Source organism: Carassius auratus, chromosome 13, assembly GCF_003368295.1.
Source record: "Carassius auratus strain Wakin chromosome 13, ASM336829v1, whole genome shotgun sequence".
Classification (NCBI taxonomy): Eukaryota; Metazoa; Chordata; class Actinopteri; order Cypriniformes; family Cyprinidae; genus Carassius; species Carassius auratus.
In genome coordinates, this window is record NC_039255.1 from 3,449,917 (window position 1) to 3,475,970 (window position 26,054).

Here is a 26,054-nt window from a genome sequence, read left to right on the forward strand (position 1 = left end):
GACGCAATCCACATGCAGTCCATGCTTTGGAAGAAATGTCTGGAACAGATACGAGAACGCAGGCTGACGGATGAGATGCCCAGCAGTTCATCAGTATCATCACTAGATCACTTTTTGACCCTCTTCACTTTGCTTGTTGAAATATGACTGGAAACTCACTCCCTTTATGGTCTGGTTATTGAGATGTTATTCATTTTAAGAGATGGAGGAATGCAAGGCAGTTTTTAAATAAGAACTAGAGTCTTGTTGCATTAAAGCTGACCTCAACTGAGTCCGAGAGGAGTTAACCCATAGCAGAATGGCATCTGCATCAGCTGCTTTGTAGTTTGGATGCTAATGGCACTTTATCATTTGGCAGAATGTCTTAAGTGACCTTCAAGACCTTAAGCGTCTAAAACAGATGTCTTCATTCTTGAGTGAATTTTGCCGGCTCAGCTGGAGGTGCTGTTTTTAGGTGTTTGGCAGGACTGAATGAGTCAAATAGCATTTGTGCGGATGTTTTTAGCAGGCAGGCATTGTGAAATGGTAAAAGCAGTGAAAGCGCCTGTTTGTGGCTTGATAGAAATCAAAAGAACTGCGTAAAGACCCCATGCATTTCCTAATAACATGAGGGATATTCCATGTTCCCAAACTTTTATATTTGTATTCCCTGTGATAACGGCCATCAGAAAAAGGGGGATGTTTTTTTCTCACCATAGTTTCAGAGCTAAACATTTATGACAAGTTATGCATTTTTTAAAGTATATACTGTACTTTGATTAGAGCCCAACAGGGACCCGCAACTTTTTCAGTGGCTTGGCTTCACAATTATTATTTTTTTTCTGTTCTGTTCTTAATAGGGATTTTTTTAAGGGTTCTAACCATTGCCAGTAAACAACAACAACAACAAAAACAATACAAAACAATTGACTTTTGTCAGTGCTGATTGATAGTTTGTGATCAGTAAGATTTTTTATGTTTTTGAAAGAAGTCTCTTATTCTCATCAAGGTTGCATTTATTTAATTAAAAATACAGTAAAAATCTTAATAATTCTGAAATATTATTACAATTTAAAAGTACTGGTACTTTTTCATATATATTTAAAAATATAATTTATTTATGTGATGCTCGGTTGAATTTCCAGCATCATTTCTCCAGTCTTCAGAGTCACATGATCTTCAGAAATCATTCTGATATTTTGATTATTATCAATGTTTTAAACAGTTGTGCTGCTACGTATTTTTTTGCAAACCATGATTTTTATTCAAGATTCGTTGATTATTAAGAAATTCAAAATAACAGATTATTATATTTTTTTCATCTTACTGACGCCGAGTCTTTTGAACATCAATATATTATCTTATATCATATTATATATTGTATTGTATTGTATCTCTATTCCAGACTGCTCTTCTGGAGTTACACATTAACAAAGCGTCACAAAACATGTGGAGCAACTAAAACAGTTCAAAGGCTTGAGTTTTCCTTCAGCGTAAGACTCCATTGAGTGATCAAAGCGATGAATAACAGCCGTCCGTTCAGCTCATGGTTGGGTTATCATCAGCAGATAATACAGCATAGTTTGTGGCTTTCAACTGACCAGAGTCTCACCAACACCTCTTTGTTTTTCTCCCATGATTTCAAATGCAACTTTGTTGAGTCATAAGGAAATCTTCTGAAGCTTGATGAAAAGTTTTATGTTGTTTTCTAGGAGCTGGTTATCATGGGTGCGCCTGGTTCTTATTACTGGACCGGAACGGTCAAAGTGTTTAACATGACATCCAATACTCACTACAACCTAAATCAAGACAACCTGAGTCCTCCCAGATACAGCTACCTCGGTAATACCTGCTCAGATATTAATAACTGCTTCAATATTCACGCTGTAGTCAGTCTGTGATGGATTTGTGTTTTTTAGGGTATGCTGTGACAGCTGGTCACTTCTCCTCCCCGAATACCACAGACGTGGCGGCTGGTGCTCCTCAAGACAGTGGTGGTGGAAAAGTGAGTGGTTTCTAGCAGAGTTTGCATCATTGGTTCCAGGTTTGGTTTAGATTACACTCACTTGGACATTCCAGATCTACATTGTCATCCATGTTTTAGGTTTACATCTTCAGAATCGAAGGAACGTCTCTTGTGAAGACCTTTCAAGCCTCAGGGAAAATGGTGAGTTTGATGCTCGTTGTTTACGAACATGATTTATTCCAAATGTTAAAGGCTTTTAGTGTCATTGTAAAATCGCTATGGTCGAGTCTTGCCTCACTTATATCTTTTGCTGTAAAAAATGCACTGATTTTTATTAAGTAAACATAAAAATAACCTCAAGTATGATCATCAGGCTTTGAGGAATGTTTATTTGTTCATCTCTCAGTCATTGTTGTACAGTATTTCATTGCATTATATGTTTGAAACTAAAGAGCTCTGGTTTTAAAACTAAGCATTTAAATACGAAGACATTATTGGGAGATATTGTGTGACTACTATGGAACTAAATGCATGCACTACATTCACATATGCACACATAGGATTCATACATTCACACACATAATCCATAAATACACACACAGGATACACAAATGTGCACAAAATTCACAAATGCACACACAAAATATAAAAAGCACAGATGATTCACAAATGCATACAAAATTCACAAATTCACACAAAAATTCAGAAATACACACACAATTCAGAAATGCAAACAGCATTTACAAATGCACTCAAGATTCACAAATGCACAGGACAAGATTCAGAAATGTATTTCTGATGCACACACACATATATCTTGATTCACAAACTGCTTGCGGTCTGTGAACTTCACTGCATTTGTGAATATGAGCCTGACTTGGCTCAACACACAAATGCTTTTTTTAAACAGGGAATGATCTGCAACCAATCAGATATCTCCCTTGTTTTAGCCAATCACAAGAATGCACCCCACGTGGGGGATTTCTGTGAATGTGTGAGACTTAAAAATCAATAATGAGAAGAATAACACAGTGCAGTAAATGGTAAAACGGTCTGCACTACAAACCAGTGTGTTCATAATTAAGATCATGCATTAAAATAATATGGAAAGACACAAGCAGCAAAACGAGCTGTTTTGTACAGCTAAAAATAGCTGGAAGCGAGTGACACCGGCACCTAGACACATAAAATTTACAAATTGGCTTCACCTGCTTTTACGGGAAAAATAAGGTGGATAATGCTCCCAATGTGTTTTCTTTTTCACTGTTGTTTCAGAAGTCCGCCTTTACTGAGTTAAAGTACTATATATGACTCTTGCTCTATATATCAAGTTTTGTGTTTATGTTAAAGCCAGCTCTCGGATCTCATTGATGTACGTTCAGTTATGGGGCAGTGTAGCTAAATCATAGCTTGACTTTCTTCCAAAGGGAACTGAATGAGATAATGCATCTAATGGAGGAGTGATGTGCCATGTGCATGGTGTTGTAAACTGACACGTTTGCTCTCGGCTCGGCTTGGTTTCAGATGGGCTCTTACTTTGGCTCCTCATTGTGTGCAGTTGACCTAAACGCGGACGGACTGTCGGACTTGCTGGTGGGAGCACCCATGCACAGCGAGATCCGGGATGAAGGCCAGGTTTCTGTTTACCTCAGCAGTGGCAATGTGAGTTCACTTACATCTGTGTTACTTATTAAAGTTCAATCAGAAATCTGCTGAAAATACCATCCAAGATGTTGATTTGGATGTTGATTTTGACGGCACCCATTCACCCCAAAGCATCAATTGGTGACTAAGTGATGCAATGCTAAAATTCTCCAAATCTGTTTTGATGAAGGAATAAATTAATCTGCATCTTGGATTAGCAAATTTACATTTTGGGGTGAATTTTCTTTTAAAGATGCAAATGTTGTCATGAACCTCACTTGAATGGTACTAAAGTTTGGTATTCGAATGCCTTGTGGTGTAAATGACCAAAACTTAACATTTGAAGGTGTTTTGAGCATAAACACAATGTGTTGTACTTGTTTGTTCAGGGAGTGATGGAGGAAGTCGCTATACTGAATGGTGATAATGCATACAATGCTCATTTTGGAGAGTGTATCACATCTCTTGGGGACATTGATGACGATGGCTACCAAGGTCAGTGTACAGAGTGTGTTTGCGCTCAATATATAATGACACATCAAAGCACTTCAATTGCTAGAGTCCTTACATAAGGAACACAAAAATTTGGAATCTGTAATATAAAAAATACTTTTATTCAGCAATGATGCATTATGGATCAAAAGTGATCAAATAAATGCTATTGTTTAAAGAATCTGGAAAAAATATGATTATTAAAAATGTATTGCATTTTCCGCAGAAATGTAAAGTAGCAAGAAATGTTTCACAAGCAGCAAATCAGCATATTAGAATGATTTCTGAAGATAAAAAAGTAACAATGCTAATCCAGCATTAGCATAACAGGAATAAATTACATTTTAAAATGGATTCAAATAGAAAACAGTAGTTTGAAATTGAAATAATATTTTACAACATTACAGTTTTTACTGTTTTTATGATCAAATAAATGAAACTTCTTTTAGAAACATTTAAAAATCGACTCCAAAATTTTGAAGGGTAAATATTCAGCTGTGCATTATAAGTATTTTTATCTGAAGTATTCCTTTAATTCAAATGAATTAAATGACTAGTCTTCTCACTTTTTGATTTTCCTGGCACCCCACCAGGCTTTTCTTGGCATCTGGTTTCGCTCTTCACCTGATGCATTGCTCTTTTTTTGTAATTGTAGTACAGCCTGTCCTCTATTCTCACACAGTAACTGTTAATGAAACTGACCATCACATAATAAGCATCCATTAATGTGCAAAAGAGAAATTAGAGCTGATGAGGCTAATTAAAATGGCCTGAGAAGTGGAGACCGATTGTCAGATTAAACAGGAAGTCAATCTTTCCGGTGTAGGACAGTGAAACAAGAAACTTATTCAAGCGCTCAAGAATCCTTGTACAGAAATGCTGTTGCATATATGTAGTGAGAAGCATCTGTGATGAACTGATCAGGGGTCAGTGTGCTAGTAAATCTTCCTTTAGGAGGCTGTAACCATAAAGAGATTACAAGAGGTTAACCTGTCTCTTATTGGGTCTTTTCTTTTAGGTCAGTGAGATTTTTTTTCCCCAAACCTTCGACCCTAATTAACACTTTAAAGTATAAAATGCATGAATGTAAAGGGTTTGCATATTGATAAGCCAATAAACTGTCTCAGTCTCACATGGCAAAAGCTAGTGAATCAGATTTATAATTTTTCAAAATATGTGTACTGCTGTTTTCCTGCACAAGGGATTTTTTTTCCGTCTCGAATTCAACCCCCCTGAAGTCTCACAGATCTTTACAGGCTCTTAAAGACACAGAAGTGTCCATTAAGTGACTTAGCAGAGCGTCTCTCAAACAGAGATGGGCTTAAAGCAAACAGGCCTTTATTGGGGTCCTGACACACACAAATCCACCTCTAGCGTTTCTATTAGAGGTCGTAGGTCTCTGACAGGTCTTTGTTCAGACTTTCTTCTTGCTTGTCGGACTGTATGAGCCCAATAGGATCTTGAGGAAAAGCCAAGGCAGATACTGTGTGACGACTCTATATTATGTCAGACAAGTTTCCCCAACAGTAGAAAAAAAATAAATAAAATAAAACGAGTGCTTTAAAGAAGTTCCATTGTTCTCATTGACTTCTGGGCTTGTCTTTTGTGCCGTAGATGTAGCGATTGGAGCCCCCAAGGAGGATGACTATGGAGGTGCTGTCTACATCTACCATGGTGATGCTACAGGAATAGTTAACAAGTACTCAATGGTAATCTACCATTTTAATTATATATATAATTTTTTTTTATTGCATTGCATTTTTTTTAAATTTATTAATTATAATTTTATTATATTTTATTATTTAATATATTATTTTATTGTTTTTTTATTTTATTCATTTCGTTTTAGAATTATTTTATTTTATCTTATTTTATAAATTTTAAGTATTTGTAAAATGTAAATGTTTAAATTTAAAAATGTAAATAAAATATTTAAATTCAAATACAAATTTTAGACGTTTGCATTCAATGTAATATTTGTATTTATTTATTTTTAATTAGTATTTTTTTTTTTTATTGTATTGTATTTTATTTTATTTACTTGCTACACATTCAACAACACTTGATTTGGAGACATGGATACAAATAAAACCTTATGAATTTTTGTTTTATTTATTTTAACATGTCAGCTTGCAACAGTACTGTACCATTTGTTTCGATTTTTCATTTATTTATGGTGCTATTGAGCTTGCCTGGTGTCTGTATTCAAATAAATCCCAAAGACTGGGATTTTATTGAGAAACCTTAAAGCTCATGCAGTTTACCAGTTTAATTGATGGAATCCACTGGCTTTTGTGCATTTTCTGTGCTGATTAAATGGAGCTGAGGGTGCTACACTGATATAGCTAGCTGAACGCATTATCAAATTAGCTGAAGAATTGAATAAATGTGTGCATGTATTATTAAGGATTTGGTGTGTGTGGATGTTAATACTCATGTTTCTGTTTAATTGATGTGATTTTCTCTGTCACCTGGATCGTATGCAGAGATTGTCCGGGCGAAGCATCAACCCATCCCTTCAAATGTTCGGCCAGTCAATTTCCGGCAATGTAGACATGGATGGAAACGGATATCCAGGTTTGGCTTTGCTGTAGACACTTCTGAACACGTTCTGCTCATATGAACACTGAGAATGTTCCGAATTAACTAGATCAAAACCGTGATCGGTGCCAAACCACTTACTTTGGCCTTCTCTGTGTAAAGATGGGAAACATGTAACGTTTCTACCGACCTCCAGTGAGTTTATTCCATTCTGGAAAACTCCAAGTGTTTAAATGTAACGTGTAGCTAATGAGTGATTCGTCACAACATGTGATCCAGAGTGACGGGTGAACGCCCAAAAGATTCTTCTCAACTTGTTTTTACATCCACAGAAGACTCTTGTGTAAAACTGGATTAATTATACGATGGACAACGTTCCATTCTGTGAAAATCCTGGGAATGTGGATTGAGTGTTTGTTTAATTTTCTTAACCGTTCTCTGACACATTCTGTCTGCTCTGTTTTGTTTACAGCATTCCACAGTGGACATGGCCATTAATCTTTTACTTAAAAAATAATTGCTTGATCCGTGTCATATACAGTATATCAGTTTGCATGTACAATACTTTAAGATAAAATGTGTTTACTAATTAGTGGTCATGATGATTTGTACATAACTCTGTGTAATGTTATGATGACCATGCATAACCCTTACAACTTTCATGCAATGCAATTTACAAATATTTATGATTAATTACATGCTATTATAGTGTTTGGTCATGTTTTGAATGTATTCATTATTCTGAAGTTTGTTTTAGTCAATTTGTTACGCTCTGCTTTATTAACCTTTAAAGATACAACAGTTTGTCATTTGGTCAGCCCAGAAGTTTTACTCTGAAGGTCTGTAACAGTATAACTTTATAGTCTCTTTTTCCCATATCAGATGTGACGATAGGGGCGTTCATGGCTGACAGTGTGGTTTTGTTTAGGTAAGCTGTGCTCTTCTGATCCAGCACAAGCTTGTATTTACATCAGTTCCTAGTTCGTGTTCTCTGATAAGCATCCATTCAGATTTAGCTTTGATCTTATTTGCTGTTGCTTGTGACAGATCCAGGCCGGTGATCTCTGTGGACGTCTCCATCCTCCTGCCCGTGTCCATTAACATCACAGTACCACAGTGTCACGAAGGCCCTCAGCATCTCAACTGCTTCAACGTCACCATCTGCATGAGCTTTCGAGGAAAACACATTCCCGGCCACATAGGTGAGCCAATGTGGAATTATTATTTATTTATTTATTTTTATTTAACTTTGTATTTTATTATATTATTTGTATGTTTAATTAAAAAATATATTTTTTATGATTTTTTTTTTGCATTTTGTATTTTATTATTATTTAATATTTTAATTTATTGTTTGATATTAAATATTAAAAAAGTTAAAAAAATTTTTTATATAAAATAAAAAACATATATATATAATAATAACTCTTTGTTTTTAACTGAACCGCTGTCTTTTGGCTCTCATGACTCTCTTGGTGCAAAAATCCCTGAACTGGAGGTCAGTGCATGCTGTGCTGACCTTTATTTCAGTCTAACAACACACAGACAGTTCCAAAATAGACTATTATGAAATATAATCAAATGTTAGATATAAAAACATCAATGCACTATGCATCACTTTTGGCCCTCCCATGATGCAGCCGCTGGGATTTGATGTGAATGACCGCTTGCTTAGCTTTTGAGTGTGGCCTTATGGGAGACGGAGTAAATAAAGGGAGTGTTATATAATGATAATGAAGGTTTCTGGGAAGTAAAGAGCAGCAGTGTCACATTGGAAAGTACTGCAGCACCTTGTGTCCGGGTGACACCCTGGATCTGTGGACTGTAGTGAGCTCATGGTGCGCTCACAGCTGGATGCATTAAAACTACACCTCCTGCACTGCTCCAGGAGCCCGTTCATCTGAGTGACGCCCTGTGAGAGCAGCACGGTAATAATAGCTCTTACTCAGCGTCAGGATCGGAGCAGAGGTCCCGCAATTATACATTTAACCTCGTCTGGGTGAATTTCACAAAAAACTGTCAAGAAATTCATCAAGAGCAGCTCTTTCTGGGGCCGCGTCCAAGAGTTCTGCGTTTTTGATCAATTTCTGTTTTTTGGAGAAGCCTGTAGGTGTAGATGGATGAATCTCACCAAAGAGATGTCTGGATCGTATTTCATCCCAAAACCCAAAGAGCAAAAACTCTTGAAACGTGTTTACAGGATTAAAGACTTTTATTTATCACATACACAGTCATATGCAGAATTGTAAGTATTTATTTTTAGCACATAATCAATTAAAAGCCCAAAGTTTGTTTTTTGACATTGTTTTCATAACAGTTCAACACATTTTGTTTAGCTTCTTATGTCTAATAATGCAAATATCATTATGATTACATGTAAAAAATATATTATCTGAATTGTAAAGTACAATTGTAATTGTGTACATCATAATGGTATTTGTTACAATAACCTAAATGTGCAAATGTGCTAAATGTTAATTTAAAAATAAATCAATGTCAACAGTCATTAAAATGAAATTTTAACTGCATTGCATTAATGAGAATTTTGTGTCTAATTTTATTTACTTATTTATTTTATTTTATTCACATACTTCTATTAATTTTTTCGTTTACTTACATTTTTTTCACTATTAATTATTTTCATTGACATTTTAATTAATTAATTAATTCATTTTTTTTTAATTAATTTATGAGCCACACAATACTTTTTATTATTCATCAGTACATTGTGTGTTTTATTTTATTTTATTTTTATATTGTTATAATTAATGTGTTTTCTTTTAATTTTTTATACATTTGTGATAAAATATGACCCATATGTTTCTTAATGAGATTCATCAGGACATTCTGAACCATGTTTTTCCTACATCCCATTGCCATTTTCTCAAATTTCCAGAAATGAATCACAAACATTTAACTCTTGGACGTGGCCCCAGAAATGTTCTCGTAATGTTTTCTCTCCTTTCCACGACTTGACATCTCACTTGACTTTGTTTTTAAATCTCTGGGTTGCTTCTGATAATGCTTTGAGAGATGTTTCCACTGTTGTCTTACTCAAATCTGGGTGTCTATGTTTCTCCTCAGAGCTGCTGTACAATCTAACCGCAGACTCAGATAAGAGACACAGAGGTCTGCCGCCGCGGGTGTATTTTGGAAACGGTGGCGAGCAGACAGTGGCTGTAAGTCAGCGTTTCAGCCTGGAGATCAACCGACAGCAGTGCCATCACTACACGTCCTTCGTGAGGGTGAGTTTTCCTCTGATATTCCACAACTTCATGCATCTGGGATTTGTCCTTTAAACTCATGAAATCAAACTTTATTCTGACATGCATGTTCCTTGTTTTATTGTGCATCATTCACTCATGCATCTTATCCCAAAGGATACATTTTTCATAAAACATTTCCTGCATTTATTTCCTCTAATTTTGAAATGCTAATTACACAAATACTGCTCTTGTAGTGCTTTCAACAACCATTTGTAAGATGAAGAAGTCTTGTATTATCTCTTAATCACAGAAAAACTTGATTCCTGTCGTCCTCTGAGCCAGTTTGTTCAAGTCTCAGCCCATTTTCACACGTGAATGATTCTGAAGACATTATTTTATGCATAATCCCAGTTTCCACTTTTTTCACTCCTTTGCAGATTGCAATTTAAATGACACATTTTGAATATTAAAATATTTTGACTGCTTTTGTTGTTTTGATAAGTGCATTATTATAGCTGATGCATAATATAATTTGAAAAAATATAATTATAATTTATAAATATCTAAGTTGTGGTATACGTTTTGAATTCAGCGTCACTGAATTAGATAATATTAAGGTTTTTTTCTGCAAATCAGCTGAATTGTTTTCAAGATGCAGCGCATAATCATATAGATGTTAAATAGATCACAATTTTAAGTTATGCATCCTTCCTAGAATCTAACTAATAATTAAGTCTTAACAAAAAAATAAGAGATTTATTTTAATGTGGTTTTTCAAATTAATGTTAATATAGAAAAAATTGTCATGTAATACCTACTTATAAAAAAATAATAATAATTAACGCAGATTAATGTTAATGCAGTATTTCATTTTTATTTTATTGTATTTTATTATTCATAAATTTTTTCAGATTTATGCTAATTAAGTCAAATTTGCCACGTAATACCGACTTATAAAAATACTTTCAAATCCTGATATAATTAAATACTTTGTTTCTCATAGATTATGTCTCTTCATAAGGAGAAATGTCATATTATGAAAGTAAATGGGTTGTGAATGTCATTTCATGCTGGTCCATGTGATGTTGTTTGCACTTGTCCTCGACTCACCCGCTGTCTTTTCTCTCCCATGACCTTTGCTGGAGGTCAAGCAGACTTTATTGCTGAACTTTGTTTTACTCCATCAACATGCACCAAATAAGTCCATGTGAATTTTTCTGAGCTAGCTTTGAAACAGAAGTCTGGAGAGTGACTCTTGTGCTTTATACTGAAGACATACGATACGATTTGAGCGACCAAACTCAAAGGTTTTGCCGTTTACTGCAGTCTTGCCCTCAAAGGATGTCAGACATATCCATGTTTTGGGATCTTAAAGCTCTTATTAAGTCATGTGGGAGCTAATGAAGTCTTGCTATCAGAATGAAACACCCACATCAGGTGACAAACAACTACCTTTGAAATGCGGGGCTCCTAATGAGAGACCTTGTTTCACGACTCTATCGAGAGACAGCGTCATTGTGGCCGCACAGTTGGGCTCTTGTTGTCTGTTTTCTGGTAATAGGCTGCTATTCCTGCGTTCGGTCACAGCGTCAGTGTCCTCAGGGCAACGTGGAGCTTGAGATCTTACAAGGAGGCCCACACAGAGCCTGTAAAGTTCACTGGCGCTGCTTTATGAGCCTCTGCAGGCCACTTCTCCATAGGGGAGCTCCTTACAGGAAGGGTACGCCCATACCACGCTCCTGTTTTTGCTTTATATAAAACAGCGCATGATGCAAATATGCATTAACCAGCAACATACAACTAATGTTACTAATACAGTTCGGTTCGCTGACCGAGTCTTCTTGCTTTACTCAAGGACAATCACACATAGTTTCCTTTTGCAGCTTTAAGACTGATGAGGGTCATTCTACAAAACTGTGTGCCTTTTGTGTTCCTTCATCAAAATATGCGTAAAAATTACTTTAAAACTCAATGGCTTACAGTTTTACTATGCTGTTTTGAGTTAAAACTACATACTTCTTACTGTGTTTAGTTAAAATGTACTGTATATATCACTGAGACAGACACAGGGGTGAAAGAGCACATTTGTTTGAATGAAATTATAAACAATAATGAATTATATAATTAACTGTGCATGTCTATAAAGCGGTTTAGTTACTTCAAAACAGACTTGTTGCTGAGAAATATTACGTTGCGATCCAGTAGCTAGGTTGTTTTATTAATAAAAGTCACAGGGCAGCGCTGACGATATGTTTCTGTGTGTGCACAGCACGATCTCCGATCTCTCTTTCTCTCACTGTTTATGTGCGAGTGATGTGTGTGTGTGTGTGTGTGTGTGTGTGTGCATGCATCAATTAAAGCAGCACATTAATATAGAATGGTGATTAAACCTACTTGAAACTACATTTGCATTAAATGGTTTGCAATACATACATATACATATACATATACATATACATACATATACATATATATATATATATATATATATATATATATATATATATATAGACACACACACATATATCAGCTTTTTTTTCTTCCTTTCTTCATATCTATCCTTCTCTGTGTATGTGTGTGTGTGTGTGTGTGTGTAGTATACTACATATATATATATATATATATATTTATTAATATTTTATTAATTTTTATATTTATTATTTTTCTTTATTTATGAATGCCATTTTCATGGAACATATAATTTGTTTTAACATTTTTATAAAACATTGAAAAATTATAGAATTATTTATATATTTGTTAATCTTTTTTTTTGCATTTTAAATTACTTTTTTTTTTTTTTTTGCACTACTGTATGTCTTATATTTTGTTAGCTTTGTCAGCAGGGGACAGTTTTCTAAGAAGCGTGTAGTGTCATGACATTTCTCAAGTAAAAAAAAAAACTTTATACAATGACCCTTGAATGTCCTGCTTGAACAGCTCAATGAATGTGTCTGTGCTGTAGTGAAGTGGAGCATAATGCATCTTAATATTTCATGCTGAATACTGTCCACATCTGTCATTAAGTGTGTGTACTTTTGATCAAACACTTTACAGTTTCTTTCTCATAATCAGAGCGTTGCTTGTTAATTGCATCTTTTCACTTGTGGTCTAATGTGTCAGCATAGTTTATTTGACATGTTAGTGTAATCACAAATACATGTATATTGGTTTTAATGGCTAGTTAGCGTGATATTTTGAACTTAATGTTGTCTGAAGGTTGTCCTCATGTTCTGGGTGGGCATGCGGATCTCACTGGGTGATCCTTAACGGATCAAGCAGCATAAACAGCCTTCGTCTGAAGTACAAACACTCATTTATCTGGAAGAACACACTTGTCTCTGTAGATTTGAGGTGAATCCCGTCTGTCAGTGGAGGAACTGCTGTGCCTTGCTTAAATTACAGTCTGAATGCGCCACAAAGAAAGGTTTGCAAGTGTTTCCATCCAGGTTGAGTCTTTATTAGCTCCATGTGGAGAAAACAGCTGTCTTATCTGTTTTATTCTGGTATTTTTTTAGCAGTGCTTTGCTGTGTATCTTCTCCCACAACACTTTAGACGGCATCTTTTGCATGTGCAAACATCTGTCACGTTTTCTTCAGAACATGTCAATCTGAAACTATATTGAATTTCCACTGCTAATTTTAGAATATATTCGATTATACTGCAATGTGCAGAGTATGCATAGCATTGGCATAATCATAGCAAACACTTTCAGACATTAACCTGTCAGTCGTGTGGAAGTGAGATGTACTTTTATTGCATGGTTTTCTTTTTTTATTCTATTAGCCGGGCTGTTCTGTTTAAAGTCTGTGTAAGGAGAGTATCTGTATCTGTGACTGGTTTTAAGATTGTTTAAACTGATCATGCCAGGCATGGTTTACTGCGGTTTTATTCTGAATATTGAGTGGTGTAGCAGCTCATATTTACACTAGCATTTACCTTTGGGGTCTTTTTAAAGGCTTAAGAAAAAATGTCTCTTTCTTTTACCAAGGCTGCAGTTCTTTGATAAAAAAACAAACAAACAAAAAAAAAAACACACTAATATTATGAAGTATTTTTATAATTAAAAAATGTAAAATTAAATATAAAAACATAATTTATTTCTGTGGCTAAAGCTGAATTTTCAGCATCAATTCTCCAGTTTTTAGTGTCACGCGCTCTTCCGAAATCATACTAATATGCTGATTTGTTGCATTATTATTATTATTATTATTATTATCAATGTTGAAAGCAGCTGCTTCATATTTTTGTAGAAAACCATTTTTTTTTATTAGCAAATGGATATCATTTAATTAAAATAGAAAACTTTTGTAACATTTAAATGTTTTTACTGTCACTTTTGATCAATCTTTGTTGAATAAAAATATTGATTTCCTAAAAAAAAAAACTAACTTGCTGACTTGATTATTGAATTATTATAGTGTACTGTTGTGTCATTGCTTGTTAGATGCTTCACTATAAATAGTCAAAATCCAAAATTATGTGGATAAAAATGTACAGATTCACAATGAATAATGCTTAAAATATGGATGCTTGTTTCCACCACGGATAAAAAAAAATCTCACAATTCAGACTTCAAGGAATAAAACTTGTGAGATGAAAAGTCATTATTATTATTATTTATTTTAAGAAAAAGTAAGAAATGTGATACATAAACACATTTTCTCACAATTCTGAGAAGAAATCTCCAAAAGGTGAGATATATAACTTGGAATTGTTTTTTATTCCAAAATTCAGTCTTATTCCAAAACTGCAAACGTCAGAAACGAAGCTTCCAATACGAATTCCCGAAGCAGCTAGTTATAAAGTGTAAGCCTTGTATCAGTTTGTCAAACAACACTCAAATATGCTCCAAAACATGAGTGTGTTAGTTCAGGCGGCGAGCTCAAAGCAGCTCGATCCCCGTCATCAAGCTTGATTTGGCTGCAGTCCCGAGGGCAGTCTGCACAGCTATCCTCTCATTTATCCGGGTGTTAGCATCCCCCACATGAAGCCAGGACCCCCACTCACTAGCTGAGGAATGCTAATGGAAAGCAGCTGGCTCTCTATGTTTCTCCAGAGGGATCTTCACAGCGGTCCTGGAGCTGCTGTTGTGTTAACTGGAGCTCTTTCTCTGGCCCCCGAACACATTCAGACTCACTATAGCTCACTATATTTAGTCACGCAGATATTACAGGAGAACATTTGGATGAACCTCTTGATTTAAGAGAGATCTGCATAGACTTCTATTTTGTTAACCTTGCTTGTTGAGGCCAATGAATGTGATATTTCTATTGGCAAATCTTTCTTTCATGAAATAGACCTTGAAATGGGATTTGGTATTTGATTGACTTTAAAATCTTTATTGGTTGTCAATTGACCGGGTCATTTGGATTAGTTTGCATGCCTATTTCTTACAGAGATATTAAGTGTGCAATAACAGTTCGTTTTGCTTTTATGTGCTGGTTAAGGGTGAATATCTGATATTATTTGAGTAGTGTATTATTTAGCATAACTACTTTACCTAAAATATTAATATTTGCAATAAAACAAAGTCTGTTAAGAGAGTGTAAAATAGTTTTTAAATTGTTTATTCATATATTTTTGTATATATATTTATACTGTATATACATACACACACACATATATATATAGTCATATTTATGTAAATTATGCATAATATAGCAAAATATATTTAAAGATTTTAAATCTATTTTAAATGTTTTTTTTTGCAATAGAACAACAGTGTCTATTAAGAGTGTATCAAAGTAGCTTTTCAATTTTTTTATTATATTCAAATGAAAATATATATTACATTATCGCACCTCTAAACAGCACATAAATTATATAATATTTATATTAATAATAATAATATACATAATATAACAAAAATTGCAGACTTAGTAAAAGATATATATATATGTGTGTATATATATATATATATATATACATATATATATATATATATATATATATATGTATATATATATATATATATGTATATATATATATATATGTATATATATATATATGTATATTTATATATGTATATATATATATGTATATTTATATATGTATATGTATATGTATGTATATATCTATCACTGAATATTATTTGAATATTTTCTTAATAATGTTTGCAGTTGATCAATGTCTGTTAAGAGTTTTTAAAATAAATTTAAAATAAATTTAAAATGGATTATTAATATATATGTATATAATTTATTTTTATTTTTATATTACGTATAATTATTATAAATATTATAATATATATAGACTATATATTTGATACCACAATAGTAGACTGGCTTAAAGAAATGTGTATTGAAAATGAATTACCGTATATAAGTCCATAGACCAACTAAGACTATCTTCAAAGTGGCCAAGTAGATATCTTTAATAGAGTAGAATCTGTAATAGAGTTGTGTACGTCTTAATTTTGTTTTAACAGACACAGTCAGTGAGACGGCCTGTAGCACTTCCTGTTTGGGGAGGTTCATTGCATCACATCCAGAATTAGATGTGGTTTAATCAGATGAAGTTACGTACATTTAATTGAACATATTCTGCTTTTCCAGAGCCCTTCCTGTGCACACCGAGGTTAGAAAACTTTATAAAACCCATGCATCTTGCCAAAAGAAACAAGCGTCTACAAGAGCTTCTCAAAATCTAGTAAATAGTCTAGTTATAATTTCCCCTCTTTGGAATTACATCATGGATTCTTGTTGATCATTTTAAACATGTTTCTATTGGCACTGGTTATGAAATATCATTCCAGACTTCCAGATGTCGTTCTCTGGCTATTTTTAGTTAGACACACTTCATATGTGGTACACTAGCACCTGAGAGGTAAACGTTTTTTCCGTGTTTTCTGATCGTGATGGATGTAGGAGTTTGTGGAGGATGTTGTCAGGAAAAACTTTTAGAGTTGAATGGAAGATTCGGCTGGATTCTTTGCTTACTATTGCCACCCTCATGCTAACCATTCACTCCATGCATGATGGGTCGAAAAACTGGGTGGATGTACAGGGTTGACTCTTTAAATGTCCAAGCTGAAAGATGAGGCATTAGAGGCTTCAACACTCGAATGAAACCAGATGTAAAGGACAAATCTATTATCTGTGTAATGGTGACGTCCACACACACTGACTTCTGTAGTAGAAAGGAAATATCAGAGAGTGTTTTCTGGATGGTTCGAGTAGATGTGGGTCACCCTGAATCTCAGAGCAATAAATGGGCCTGAATCCCTACACATTTTGTATTTTGTATCAATGTAATATATTATATTGTGTATTTTAATATTTATTTATTTATTTTTATTTTGTATATATATATATATATATATATATATATATATATATATATATATATTAAATATATTAAATATATTTAAGAAGAGTTTTTAAAACTAGCTTAAACACGCAATTATATAAAATGTCATGTTATATTATACATAATGTAAAATTAAAAATACAAAAATGCAACTTTCTAACTATATAAAAAGATAAATATAAACTTTTTAATAATAAGTGTAAAAATAAGTGTAAACTTTTTAAATAATCTCATTTATATTATATATATTATATTATTTAAAATTATATATATATATATATATATATATATATATATATATATATATATATATATATATATATATATATTATATTATATTATTTAAAATTATATATATATATATATATATATATATATATATATATAATTATTTAAAATTATATAAATAAATATATATATATATTAAATTTCAGCTTTGCAATGCAGTAATAAAGTATATTTAAAGTATATTAAAATAGAAAGCATTATTTAAAATTTTTATAATATTTCACAATATTACAAAGCAGTATTTTCAGCATCATTGCTCCAGTCTTCGGTGTCAAATGATCTTCAGAAATCATTCTAATATTCTGATTCGCTGCTTGAGAAACATTTAGGATTATTGTAAATTTTGAAGAGTTGTGTTGCTTCATTTTTTACTTTTTCAGGATTTTATGATGAATAGAATGCATAATACAAATATTAGTATCCTTTCTGATTAATTGAATGCATCCTTGCTGGATACAAGATTTAAAAACCTATGGAAGATAGTGTAAGTAGTCTAGATTTTAATTTATTCAGTTATTTACAGTATAACATTTCCCTATACTCATTCAGTCTTGACTTATTTGTTTGCTGTCCAGGTAGAGTTCAGTGCCACACAACACTGATCATATTTCTCACACACACACACACACAGACTGTGTCAGAGCGTGCAGTGTTGATTTGATGGTGTTCACAGCACTGACGCAGTGAGAGGACAGGACTAGGCTGTTTGCCACACTACAGGCTTTGTGTTGCCACATATAACACAACGCTGCAATTCCTCCAGTGCCATTCCACGGGCTTCATTTACACCCGGCCAAGAAAGCTGACACAATGAATCCACACGGCAGGAAGGTGATCATATCCAGCTGTCTCCCATTAAACATGCTCACGACTCCAGCACCTATTTATAAAGCATGGTGACGGAAAAATATTAAAATGCAATATTAAAATGGCAATAAAAGCCATGTAACGAGCTCGGAAACAGTCAAAACGGCAGGAAACTTCCAAGAAGTAGCCAAGCTTCTGTTTAGTTGCCTGCTGAATCCAGGGAAAGTACACAGCATAGAGCTTAATATAATACTTACATAACAACCCCAGCTTCATAAGTATTACGTTATATTAGGAAAGTAAATGCATATGTGATAAATGATGTGAAGCTATTTATAAAGGCTTGCTATTGAGAAAAACTTTGTGTGTGTATATATATATATATATATATATATATATATATATATATATATATATATATATATATATATAATATGACATCAAAATCAAATCTGATATACAAAATTGTATATGAATATTAATATATATATTTATATTTGTATTATTTGTATTATTATTTAAATTGTATTTAAAAAATATATATTTAATAAATGTTTTTTATATATATTATATTCAACGGTCTAACATTATTTTAAGATTGTATAATGTCAATTTCTTAATGTATAAATAATCATTATTATATTTATATGATATATATATATATATATATTAAAAAAGATATTATGAAATACTTAAATACTTGTCAAATGGTAGAATCTAAATATTAATATATAATAAAACAAAATATATATAATATGACATCACAATCAAATCTAATATACAAAATTGTATATGAATATTAATATATATTTTTATATTTTTATTATTATTATTATTTAAATTTTATTTAAATAATATATATTTAATACGTTTTATATATGTCAATATCTTAATGTATAATAAATGATTATTATATTTTATATGATAAATGTTATACACTCATAATTGTTAAATATATATATAAATATATATATACTTTCAAATGGTATAATGTTAATATTATAATATATGATAAAACAATATACTGTATATATAAAATGGGCCACAGAGAAAAATAATCTGTTGTACACCGGAAGCCATATCTCGAGCAACATTTCCATTGTGAGAATTGCTTCACATACAGTATATGTGCATTTTGTCAAGCACACACTCTACTCTTACCTTTGATTTTCCATTCCCTAAAGCATGCTTTTGGAGGTTTTGTTTATATGGTCTGATGGCATGCTGTTATGTGTCTGGTATTTAACACCTGACTTCATCCACACTCTGGTTGTTGTTGGAATTGTGTGTGTTTTTCTGTCGGAGCGCAGTGGTGGACTACCTTCGGTGTGGAGTCTCAAACATATAAACATGTAGCAGTTTATTGTACGTCTCTCAGCCCACGTGCAGAAGATTACGAGACCTGCAGCGATCAGAACAATAGACCCAGAATAACGGCACTGTAAGAGTGCAGCAGTTTTATGAGGCCTGAGGAAGCATCTGTCGCTGTCGTCCAGAGCGTTCAGGATGAGCTGACGTTCACACAGCTGCTTCAGCAGGATCATACAGAGAGAGAAACATAATAGAGGGTCTGCAGGTCAATCTACAGTATCAACGTTTACTGGAAAGCTGAATTTGCACATTCATAGTTCAGAACAGTAAGGATTTACCGTATTTTCCGGACTATAAGTCGCACTTTTTTTCATAGTTTGGCTGGTTTTGCGACTTATAGTCAGGTGCGACTTATTTATCAAAATTAATTTGACATGAACCAAGAGAAATGAACTAAGAGACCTGAACCAAGAGAAAACATTACCGTCTCCAGCCGCCAGAGGGCGCTCTATGCTGCTCAGTTCTCCTGTAGTCTACACTGAGAACATAGAGCGCCCTCTGGCGGCTGGAGACGGTAATGTTTTCTCTTGATTCTAAATAAATGTGACTTATAGTCCAGTGCGACTTATATGTTTTTTTCCTCATCATGACGTATTTTTGGACTGATGCGACTTATACTCAGGTGCGACTTATACTCCGAAAAATACGGTACTAAAAATGATTTTTAGTATATTATGCTTTATGTGTTCCAGATTTAAGCGTTTGGTATATATTACTGTAAATAGAATACTGAATAGATATAGATAGATAAAATATAATAAATGTAAGTCTGCTTCTTTACTTATTATTCATCAGAGTTAATTTTCTTAACAATATTGTATCAGAAAATAACTGTTTCTAATTTCTCAGATGATCCTTAGATGCCACTTGACAACAGTGTTCATTTCTGTTGTTTTTAATGTTTTATAGCTGCATAACGTACAGTATATGTGATTTTGCAATGTTATTATTTGGGGTTTTTTAAGATAGTACCGGAGGTTTTATTAACTCACCATATATGACAGTTTGAAGTCCGTTCCTCAACATAAGGAAACTCCTCTAACCTCTTTCACCGTGTTTTTCTTTATAGAACTGAAAGCAGATATCCAATATCTTGCAACAGCGGAAGCTGAAAATATTTTAGTCTCTTGGCAGTTTTGATAAATGCATTGTAGATAACTAAAGCGGTGCAGATATGATCTGATGCCTTTCAAAATGACTGACCGTTGTAAAAACAGAAGGTCAGCTTCTTAAAATACGTGATTTTTAGCTTGGACCCACTTTGAATACGATCTTTGTGTTCTTGAACTGGTTTTGAGGTGATGGAAGCCATATTCCCTCCAGCATCCATAACTCACTTTACAACTCCATAAAAGGAACTAATCCCAATCCTCCCGTGCTTCCCGGGTGCGTACTGCTTTTGGGACCTTTTCAGGAGCGCCCCGTTTTCAGCCTGATATGGTGATGGCTTGGAATTCTGGGAATGAGTAGCAGGAGTGAAGGATTTCCTTGGCTCTCCCTACACTTACCCTTGACATGACCCACCTGCTCACGTAGTGAGTAAAACCTAAGGGCATATCAGTTATTCCAGGCATTTATGTCGACAGATAGCAGCAGAGAGGACGTATCAAGCCATGGAAATATTACTGCACATGTCAAGGCCAAAGGGATTAAGTTCTGTTGCTCTTCCGAATGAAATGGATGTCCTGCTAAATACCGGTGTATTTTTGCACAGCGGAAAGATTTCCAGGCAGTTTCATTTTTGTTGAAGTGTTCAGAGAGAGTATGTATCTTGGCCTGACTTTTTCGCTAGCACTTGATGAATGCTTTGTTCTCGTTCTTTTTTATTATTAGCTATTATTTTCATCACACAAACCTGTCAAGAGCATGTGCAGGTCACATTTCACCCCAAAAATATTTTGCATAAATGAAACATGTTTTTAGATAATGAAGGTTTTATTGTTGTTGTTGTTGTTGTTCATTTGACATTTTTTCCTGATAGTTAAGAACTTTTAATCGTAACATTTTAACTACTGCAATGCTTCCCAGTGTTTCATTTTGAGTTTTTTCTTATAAATATTACAACTTTATTTATTTATTTACGCTTGAACACAGAATTTGCTTCTTTTTGCTCTTGTGCCGACAAATACATACAAAATATGTCAAAATACCGCCTTGGAAAGTATGCAAAAAAAAGTCAGTTTTTTCTTAAGTGAAAGTAAACAGTTGAGGAAAAAGATGCGTTCATCGTCTCTTAAAGTGACAGCACCTAATTTAGCGACTGGCTGTTGTAATGTTAATCTAAGAAAATGAAAATGAAAATCACTCACTGCTCTTGACTGAATTTCTTTGTAGTTTTAACAAGAATTTATGCACAGTCAAACCAAAAATTATCCAGACTCCAGATTAAATTTTTGATATATATATTTTATTGGTAGGTACAGGACACTAATACATTTATGTAAGTGAGTATAAGCAAACTGTGACATATTATAACCAAAGAATCTTCATACAGTGAACTACTAGTGAAATAGATAGATATAATTTTTTTATCTATCAATACAATTTGGACCAAAAATTATTCAGCACCTTATAAAGCACCATGCATTTTTTTCTGAATTGCTAATGCAACCTTTTCACACCACGGTCTGAACAAAATGAAGCATTGCTTGGTAATTGGTCAACAAAGTATTGATAGTTGTGTAAATATTGTCATAATAACAGTTGTCTGTAGTTTTGGTTGATTGTAATCAATTACATACATTTCTATTAAAGTTATGACGTTATCAAGACGAGATTGTTCTGACAGAGTTTAATTCTAAATTCTTGTCATATTTTATACAAATTTTAGAAGCAATAGCAAATAAACTGTAATAATGTGAGAAGGTCTCTGAATAAATTTTGGTTTGATTGAATATTTCATTTTTACATTGAAGATTATCCAGTGCTATTTTACATTTAATTATTCGGTTTCTGTGCCTGGACACCTACAAACTTGAAAAAAACTTAAACATTGTGTAAATAGCAAAAATAAGTAAAAATGAACGAACATTCAAATTAAACAATTTCAAACAGGGCCCACTGGTACAACCTGACCCCAGCTACGGCCCTGTATATAAATATACATTACTTATTGTTTGCTTGTTAGGGGGAATGTGCTTTTCTTGAAATAATGGTTGCAAAGAAACTGACCATCTGTCTGTCTATTAATTTTCAATTAATAGTTTGAGTCAAATAAATAACATTAACTTCAACTGATTAACTGATTGGCATTTGATCACACTGGAAGTTTAACTGGCAGTTTAGCATGTGTTTTTATTTTATTTCATTTATTTTTTTGTTATTGATCATGCAAAATTAAGGCCCCGTCCACACGGAGACGGAGCTTACCCCAATCCGATCTTTTTTTTTCCTCGTCTCAAGAAATATCCGTGTCCACACGAAACCGCATAATGATGTAGTATACATGCCAGACCAGTATGTGGCGCTGTAATTCTGCCACAGAGATACACTAAAAACAGAGAAGAAGACTTGGACTATGCTCATAAACCTTGCCCGTGGTACACAAACGAACATGGAACTATACATTTATTAATCAGTGTTAATGTTAGTTAATAAAAAGATAATCGTTCAGTGTTTGTTCATGTTTTTTTTGCTGTTACGTGACGTAGAGGTGTCTGACTAGGGGGGAGACGTGGGCCGATGATGTCATCGTTTCAGAAAATATACGGATTAGCCGTCCAGACAAAAACGCAAAGACGGCGTTTTCAAATTTATCCACTCTGGGACCCGGTTTCAAAAAATAGCGGTTTCACTTTATAAAAACACCGGATCCGTGTGGACATGTGGAAAAAAATGTGTGCGTATTCACAGAAATGCATCTCCGTGTGGATGATCCCTAAGTTCACATACTAAAAAAATCTAGTCTAAAAACTGGATTTTCTTTGTGCAAAATGTAATTAATTTTTTTCCTTTGTTTTTCAATTTGTGGTCAAATGTTCATGACAGATTTAATAAGATTCACCCCTTAATTTGATGTTCTGTATGGAGAGAAAATGCTTTCCATGTGCCTGTTTACACCACAGGAGCATGGCACCTCCATTCCAGCTTTATAAATCCCAGCTGTGTTTTCAACTTAGCATCACATGCCAAAATACCTTTTACATTATGAACATGAACCCATAAAAGGACATTGTTCCAGTAATGCATCCACTCATGTGTCATTGTGTCTATTTATATTATTTATTTCATTCTGAACACATGCTAAATCTACTTTTTTATGTGTGCATTATGCAATTTTCTTTTTTTATGCAAGGTCATATGATGTATCCAATGTGTTATCAATAATCTAGAAGTGCATTGTGGGTGTTGTGTGTGCTGTATAGCATAGGGGGACTGCATGCTAACCACACATGGAATAAGTTTCTAGCCAGCTGAAGTGATGCTCTCACTTCAGTGTTTGTTAACCATCATCATTCTCATGGGAAAATTTCAGCAGTCCTCAGGGGGTTGATGGGGAGGCTCGGAAACTATGTGTCCCTGTGATAACACCTGCAGTTTGTGCAAACAAGCCGATATTATATCTGCCTCAACATCAATACACTGCAAGAGTATCTACTAGACAGCATTTGACTGCATTATAGACACACTCCCAGTGAAAACCTAGAAGGTGCAGAATGCATGGCTAGGTTCTTGAATTTATGTGCATTAAATGAATATATACAGACAAATGTTTTGAAATGTTTCAATTTGGATGATAGTTAGAAAAGCTGCTTTTGGAACAGAGCTAAAGAGTAACACAAGTTGCAATACAGAAACATGTATTGTGAAACTATGCAATGCTTTTCCTTTTAAGAAACCCAAAAGTTTTGTTCACTATCATTTTGGAAAAAAAGGGTAATTAATGGGTTAATTTCAGAGTGGAAGATAGGCTAGTATGAAGGTCATATTTGGATGCAAATGAAGACGATGCAACAATTCTTGTATGAAATTCTGCATTTGGTTCACATATTACTATTACAAACAAGTTTGTACTATTTGGTTTTTATTCTGTTTTGCAAGAAAAGCTCACAAACACTTGATTACCTTCAAAAAAGATTGTTTACAGTATAGGGAAAGCATTTATTTTGCAATCTTGTCCCATCATGTGTTGTCATTGCTGACTAAAACTATTAAAAATAGTTGACAATCGAAATACAGCATTAATAAAATAAATTTAAACATTAGATGAAAAGAAATTAAACATTTGCAATGTAAAAAAAAGAAAATATATAATAAAAATAAAACAACCATATAAAAAAATATTTAAAAAACACTAAATCTAAACTGAAACTATAAAATAAAATAAATTAAAATATGAATCTATTATTAAATTAAATATTAATCAGTAGTATATCTAAAATAATACAATGACACTGTAACCTATCCATGCTTTATTATTTGCATTTAGCAGACCTTTGAAGCATTTATGTGTCGTGACCACTGTTGGGAACGTTACTTTAAAAAAGTAATTAGTTATAGTTACTCACTACTTGTTCCAAAAAGTAACTGAGTTAGTAACTGAATTACTCTATTATAAAAGTAACTCGTTACCAGGGAAAGTAACTATTTGTGTTACTGTAAAAAAAAAAAAAAAAAAAGTTGATGTCAATTATTATTATTTTTTTAGCAGTTTTCACAAGTCAGTTAAAATGAGTAAAACAGACAGGTGTTCGTACATAAAGTCGATATTTATTGCACGTCAACAGACAGCAAGCGTTTTATCTTGCACTTTAAGTATTGTCTTTGTAAGAAAAGTGTTTTTGGCCACTATCTTTGTAGATGTGTGTGTATCACATTACATGTAAACATTAAATGCACGTTCTTGCCTTTGACCACAATGAATTAAAAGTAGTGCTTATATCTCCACCTTGAAAATGGCAACTTTTCATCGGATTGCTCCTGACTCTCCATCTCTGCTGCTGCTGCGAATCGCTGTTTAGCTGTTCCGTTCGTGTGTGTGTGTGTGTGTGTGTGTGTGGCTCTGATTGGCTACCATGAAACACATGACTCTGCCTCAGCCAATCATAATTGTTTATCTCGTTATTAACCTTACTGTCTGTGTTATTAACCCACCTCCTCACTCGCTGTGTGAGCCAGGGGTGCGTTCGGATTGCATAGTTTATTAAATCAATGCATAGTAACGCACCGCATTTAACGTACAGTAATCTTAACGGCGTTGTAACGACGGGAAAAGTAATTAATTAGATTACCGCGTTACTGAAAAAATAACGTCGTTACCTAACGCCGTTCTATTAAACGGCATTATTCCAAACACTGGTCGTGACACATCAGTTGAAAACCTCTGAACTAAACTACATCATATCTCTCGCCACACAGCACAATTATGTTCTGTTTGACACCATCTGACTTACTTTTCTTTGGCCTATTTTGAAGCGGTTGGAAAGCTGCTAGTTTGATTTGTTTATGAAAT

At 33.6% G+C, this 26,054-nt stretch overlaps 1 protein-coding gene across 1 annotated transcript in view; it reads left to right on the top strand.

Annotated features, from left to right (window-relative positions):
• LOC113112364 (integrin alpha-9-like) overlaps window positions 1-26,054 on the top strand; it is an 80,312-nt gene that overhangs the window by 18,156 nt on the left and 36,102 nt on the right. Inside the window, 10 exon segments of the mRNA XM_026277841.1 lie at window positions 1,692-1,821; window positions 1,899-1,984; window positions 2,084-2,146; window positions 3,470-3,607; window positions 3,979-4,084; window positions 5,696-5,790; window positions 6,568-6,658; window positions 7,505-7,550; window positions 7,670-7,824; window positions 9,707-9,867. Of these exon segments, the coding sequence (XP_026133626.1) occupies window positions 1,692-1,821; window positions 1,899-1,984; window positions 2,084-2,146; window positions 3,470-3,607; window positions 3,979-4,084; window positions 5,696-5,790; window positions 6,568-6,658; window positions 7,505-7,550; window positions 7,670-7,824; window positions 9,707-9,867 (1,071 nt within the window).